The sequence below is a fragment of the Capra hircus genome, chromosome 5 (assembly GCF_001704415.2).
Source record: "Capra hircus breed San Clemente chromosome 5, ASM170441v1, whole genome shotgun sequence".
Classification (NCBI taxonomy): domain Eukaryota; kingdom Metazoa; phylum Chordata; class Mammalia; order Artiodactyla; family Bovidae; genus Capra; species Capra hircus.
In genome coordinates, this window is record NC_030812.1 from 56,473,302 (window position 1) to 56,479,505 (window position 6,204).

The 6,204-nt window shown below is 49.8% G+C and overlaps 1 protein-coding gene across 4 annotated transcripts; it reads right to left on the bottom strand.

The window, feature by feature from the left end:
* On the bottom strand, positions 103–6,092 carry NABP2 (nucleic acid binding protein 2). 4 transcript variants are annotated; one of them, XM_018048089.1, is made up of 8 exons: positions 5,814–6,029; positions 5,468–5,551; positions 3,941–4,042; positions 3,428–3,566; positions 3,280–3,351; positions 3,040–3,121; positions 2,882–2,945; positions 103–627 (listed from the first exon to the last, which is right to left on the bottom strand). In XM_018048089.1, the coding sequence occupies exons 3-8, from the start codon at positions 4,017–4,019 to the stop codon at positions 428–430; spliced, it is 636 nt and encodes a 211-aa protein (XP_017903578.1). In that variant the 5' UTR covers positions 4,020–4,042; positions 5,468–5,551; positions 5,814–6,029; the 3' UTR covers positions 103–427. The 4 variants fall into 4 exon arrangements, with proteins under 4 accessions (XP_017903578.1, XP_005709544.3, XP_017903580.1 ...); XM_005709487.3 differs by lacking the exon at positions 5,468–5,551 and having other exon boundaries at positions 5,814–6,092; XM_018048091.1 differs by lacking the exons at positions 5,468–5,551; positions 5,814–6,029 and adding an exon at positions 4,430–5,433.

Sequence of the window (6,204 nt, forward strand, 5' to 3'; positions counted from 1 at the left end):
AGCGCCACCTTAAAGGAGCAGGCTCTGCTTCTCCCCTCCCTCTCCTAGGGACACCCCAGCTGCCGATCTCTTCATTTTCCCATGGAAAGCAAAGGAGTCCAGTACAGAGTGGTAACATTTATTAGGAAGGAGAGATTCAACTAGACTTCCACATCACACACTCAAGAAACAGACTAACCGTCGTTTCTAAGCAGGAAGGAGGGGAGGCACAGAGCCCTGAACCCCAGGAGACAGGCAGCTTCAGCTGGACAAGGAGGGGAGAATGGGCTGAGGGGGGAGAAAGGCCACTGCTCACCCACCCTCCAGTGAAGTTTAGTGGCTAAAACACATCTACCCCCTGACCCCCAGAGACGGCAGCCCAGGAGAAAGCTGTGTTCTCTAGCAGACGCTTGGCTTATGGCTGGTGGCGGGAAGGAGGAAAGTATCGCTATCTCTTGCTGCTCCTCCGGGTTTCTTTGCCGTTACTGACAGCATTGCTGGAGGGGCCGGGGGGGCCGGCAGGTGTGTGGTTGGGCTGGCTTCTGGTAATTCGGGTGCTGGGGGGGTGGGAGGGAGTGTGAGGCGGGTGCGGGCCACCACCAGAACCTGGTGGGGCGCTCAGTCCATTCCCGTTCTGGCTCTCAGAGGCTAATTGTGGGAGAAAGAGGAGAAACACAGGAATCAGAAAACGAAGGCAGGCAGGCGTTCATCCCCAAGACCTCCCTGCAGCTCCGGCTGACAGAACAGTCTCCACCAAGTACAACTGCACATTTAAGGCTGTGTGACCAAATGCAAAGAATGTGAGTTTTAGGAAGGGGCCCCAGAGAAGATGCAATCATTTTGACAGTTGCTACATGAACCATTGTATATTTTCTTAAAAAAAAAAACAAAAACAAAAACTGGCTGCACCTCACAGCTTGTGGTATCTTACTTAGTTCCCTGACCAGGGATTGAACCTGGGCCCTCAGCAGTGAGAGCGAGGAGTCCTAACCACTGGGCTGCCAGGGAATCCCTATTTTTTCTTTTTTACTCATCTCTATCATTAGGAGTCACACCTAGCTGTTTCGTTCTAGGCTCAAGGACCACCGACAAAATAGCTCTTGACCAAAACTGACTGTAAAACTGAAGAATCACTGGGAAGGGAAGTTTGTGTTAAAATGTAAGAATGATCTTGAAAGGAAGAAAAAAGTGTGGTGTGTATCACAATGAATCACATTCATTTGAGAAAATATAAACAAGCAAAAACAAAACAAAACAAAACAATTATACATACTCACACCCCAAAAATGATAGACAACACTTTTGTGTATGTTTTCAGTGCTTAATCCTTGAACTACCTTAGCTGTGAAAGCCACCATCACCACACTTACCACAGTGTTACTACTAACATAACCATCATCTGTGGGACTATCTCCTGCATGGACTTCAAGCTCCTAAAGACAAGTGCTGTGTTTTTTCCCTTGTATTCCTCATCTATAAATGCTTGTTAAATGAAGATAGATGCCTGCCTCTCACATACACAAGGCACCATGAACCCTAACCATACCCCTGCTGATCCAGCAGACAAAGGTATCTGCAGCCAAAATTTAAGAATAAAGCTCTTTCCTTAATTCACAGAAATAATTAAGAGAGTATGTAGAAAGTAACTTTTTATGCCATACATTTTTTTCTTTAAAATCTTCTGCACCTATTAGCAGAGGACAAAGCAAATAAACATGTAGCAAATGAGTATGAGGGGACAAACAGGCTTAAATGTATCTTATTTAAAATATTTTTGTAAATGATGGAGTTATAGAGACCAGAGAATATGTAACTGTCATTTTCAGTTGAAAATATGGATGCTTACTTTTTATGGTGGAATTAAATGTTGTTATTTCATGGTGCTTCCAAAAAAACACCATGACCTTGAGTGGTTCTAATGCAGGTGAGGAAACCACGGTAACTGAGGATGCAGACACAGACTGAGGAACGCCAGAGGCAGCCCGAAGCCTAGTGTCACTGGGAGAAACGTAAGGCATGGATCCGAGGCAAGAGAGCCAAACATCCAGGAATAGTAGCATCAGCTGGGAGATGACCCAGGAGAAAAGAACAGTAAAAAAACAGGTTTCTAAGGAAAAACCAAGGGAAGAAGGGAGTGATGTTGGTGAGTGACTCTAATTAAAAGTTGATGATCTACAGGAGGACAAACTCTCAAGAGACCAAAAGCAAGGGCTTCTGAGTTGGAAGAACCATAATCCCGAGGGCCAAGGCCTAGGAGCAGGGCCTTAAATTTCAAGAGTGGCAACCCTAAACAGAAACTGGGGTTAAAGTGGTGCAGTACGGACTCCATGCAGAGTCATGTAAGTAACAGTGTATCAGAACTGATACTGAATCAAAATAGGCAAGGGTGGGAAATGCCAAGTTTCTGCCAAAGGAGAAGCAGAGAGGAAGGAGCTAGAATGAAAGAGGGCAGTCTGCAGAGAAACTGCTCTCATTTTTGGCTTTGAGTGTTAGTGGCAAAAGGGAGCTCTATCAGTGATAGAAACATATCCCCAAATGTTTTCACCTGAGGGACTTGCAAAAGAACGGAGAGAGGGACTTCCCTGGTGGTCCACTGGTTAAGAATTCGCCTGCCAATGCAGGGGACATAGGTTTGATCCCTGGTCAGGGTACTAACATCTCACATGCCGCGGGGGCAACTGAGCCCACGCACCACAAGGAAGATCCTGTGTGATGCAACTAAGACCTGACATAACCAAGTAAATAAATATACAAACACTTATTAAAAAAAAAAAGAACTGGGGTGGAAAAGGCTATAATCACAGAAAAGAGATTTGGAAAAGGGATGAAGGCAATGCATCTCTCCAGGCTGGGGAGATTAGGGAAACTAGGAGGGCTAGCGAATGGAAGAGAACACATTTACCTGGAGAAGTAGCAGGGGGTCCAGTGGTAGCCTGGGGAGCCGCAGGGCCACTGTCGTTCTGCACCTGGAGGCACAAATGACATATTCAGACCTTACTCTCTGCCAGGCTTCTTGGCCTGACCTACCCTCCTTCCCCACATCACAGTCATGGGACCCACCGTCTTGTTGGGTGCCTGCTGGGCACTGTATTCGGGGTTTGGCTCACTGAAGTTAGGAACCTCAGAATAAACCATACAGAATCTGCAAGAGGAGAAAGTGGCAAAGCCTCAGGCCCATCCCCTGGAAACCTCAGAAAGGTCCAGGTTCTGAACATGGAATGCACAGCCTCATGCTGCCTCCTGCAAAACACAAACTTCTTTCCTTCGCCTGTGCTTCTACTTTCCCAAGATAGCACTTACTCTCCAATCTTCTGAAGATCACCCCCACGGCCAGTGTACAATGTCAGACAACCTTTGAACACTGATGCGTACCTGTGGGGGTACAAAAAGCAGGATTCAGAGTTACAGAAAAGGCCCTTGAATAACCAGAAGTCATCTGATGGCTTACCCTTTGGTGAGCCGGATAATATCCCCAGGCTGGATCAGGTTGCCCACGTCATCCCAGACAGAGATATTGATGCTGCCAGTTTTGTCGGCCACTTTGCAGGTCCGAACCTCGTGCCCGTCCTTTGTCTTGGTCACTCGGCCTGGAGGAAATAGACCAATGGGGTGGGGGTGGTCAAATAAATAGGGGTGGTGATGATCAGAGGGATGAAGTCTAGATATTGGCAGAGTGAGGTGTACAAACAGGGCAAAGCCAAATCCCTGGGGCAGGGAGGAGCCAGCACCATGGAGAGGGCCCTGAGTGGGAAAAGGCCCTGAGGCACTGGAGGCTTGGATCTGGCAAGAGTTCCCTCCATCTACCCTGCACTCGACTACAACTCTCCGGGCGGGGGCTAGGAGAGAGACTGGACGTAAGCAGCGTCTTGGGGTGCGCCCTGCCATTCTGGGTGCAAGTTAAGAATGGTTCTCCCCAACCCCGAGAGCCTACGCAGGGGGCCCGCCGCCCCAGCAGAGCCACCTGTCTCCAGCACAATGAAGATGAGGTTCAGATTCTTGAGCCCGGGCTTGATATCCTTCACGAAGGTCTCCGTCGTCATGCTGCCCGAGCCTCAGCACCCCACTAGAAGGGGGGAAAGGGGATGAATTCGTTCAATGCATGGACCTTCCCATGTCCACTTCGCAAGGCCTATCTACCACACTAGGCTGGCCAGGCAGCCCTAAACCATCTAACTCTTCTGAAAGGGTAGAAACGAACTTCCCCGTGGGCCTCCAACTTCAAGATCAGAATTTGGGTCTCTGGACAGGCTGCTTCGGGGCTGGAAGTCCCCCCTCCCCCGATGCTCTTTCAGTCTCAAGTCCCGAAGCGGGGAAGCCGACGGAAACCGGGGCAGAGAACCTGATGCAGAGCCAAGGAATGGAATCTCACTCGCCACACCTTCCCGAACCCTCATCTGGACAATCCGGGACTCAGTCCTTCCTCTCCCCCAACCCACAGCCTACCACCCACCCAGCCAGCCCGCCGGACTGTGCAAGCCGCCGAGTCGCCCGCAGGGGGAGCCAAAGGTCCCCAGGCCGCCGGATGCGGACCAATGGAACGCAGGAGTAAGAACATTCCCGGAAGTTTTCCCCGGCCGGCCTCCTCCAGCCAATCAGCACTGCCCCAGCTCGCCCCCTGCGTCCCGCCGCGGGTCCCCACCCGGCCAATCGGGATTCGAGATTCACGCGCCTCGAAAGGGGTGGGATTTCAGGTATTAAAGGAGGGTTGACCGCGCAAAGAATAATAAAGACCACCAGGGGGCGCCTCAGGTCCCAATTTTCCTCTACTTGACTAGGCGCAAGAACCAAGATACTCTTTCTCCAAAATTTTCTCCTAGTCGTGAGACAGTGGAAATAGGACCAAAGGTTTTTTGGAATCCAGCGGACAAAAGCATAAAAACAAGCTCATTACTTCACTTTTTTACTCGACAGTTCTTAAATATGTGATTCCATTTTGCAGACGAGAAGAAGCAGTGTCTAGCACATGTAAAAAGCAGTGTCTAGCACACAACAAGCAGTCTCCTCCTCTTCTCCAACTGCTCTAACCCTCATCTTTATTTCTGATTTGGGGCCCTCAAGTTTAATGCAGTAACCATCCTGGTCAAGATCTCTGGAAAAAGTAGCATTCACACCAGAGACAGACAATTGGCAGCCTCACTCCTTACCCCTTGGAAATAATGGAATCTGGGGCTCAGAGAGCCCCAGTTCCTCTCACAGTCCGAAAGGCAACTGTTCCTGAAGTACTCAATCCCTAGACCTCAGGATTCTGAGGACTAAAAAGAAGAGGCTTGAACCTTTAGTTCCCTTTGAGACTTGATACATAGTCTACAAAATGTAGCTAGCTCTGTAGTATTCAGTATAAACCAATTATATATACAAACAATGTACATACATGTGCGTTACCATTTGCCTAGCGAACATCGGTAAAAAAAAAAATACTGCTTATTATCAGATTAGCCTAAGAGGCCATGCAATTGTAATGCCTTGGTTTGCTTAATCAATCCCTTACCTTCTAGAGGGCTTTAGGCTCCACCTTGACTTTCCTCGGAGCTCAAGTTCTTTCCCGCCCACACCCCCAGCCACGGTGTTGTACCTTAAGGAAAGCAAACCACAACCCGGGAAGAGGGACATTTTTATCTCCCTTCTGTCCCCTGATGTGTTTCAGGCAACTATACGAGTGCTCCGAAGGCCGACGTAAATACGGCGGGAGTGAGACTGGGAGGGAAGTGGGCAACCATAGATCAAAGTTTTCCGGTCAGACACTCCCCCATTCCCCACCCAGTGGTCGCCTTGTTGACTACATATCCACTCCCATGACTATGAGTCATAAGATCAGGAGGCTCCGGGATGCTGACCACGGCTCTGGAAACGGGAGAGGGGCCGGGGAGACGGCAGGTCACTGCAGGCCAGCCTACTATCGACGATCTCGCACCAAGTCGCATCAGCTTTAGAGCACGAACACGTGCACCCCTCCAAAGCGAAGCCTCGCGCTCCTGGAGAATCGGCCTCCTGCTCAGCCCCTGATGGTCACGCTGGGAAGAACATAGAGTCCTCCCTCCCAAATGGCTATCTAGTTCTCCCTGGGACCATAAAGACTTCCGGTCTAGAGCGGAGGCCTGGCTAGCCTTCACTCTCCTCGTTGGCTGCTCGTGGTTTCCAGTCCAGGACCGAGTTAAACAAAGAGGCGGAGTTTGGTGACGGGCTTCCGCCGGGTTGCGTAGCAGCGGTGGGCGGGGCAAAGGTTCC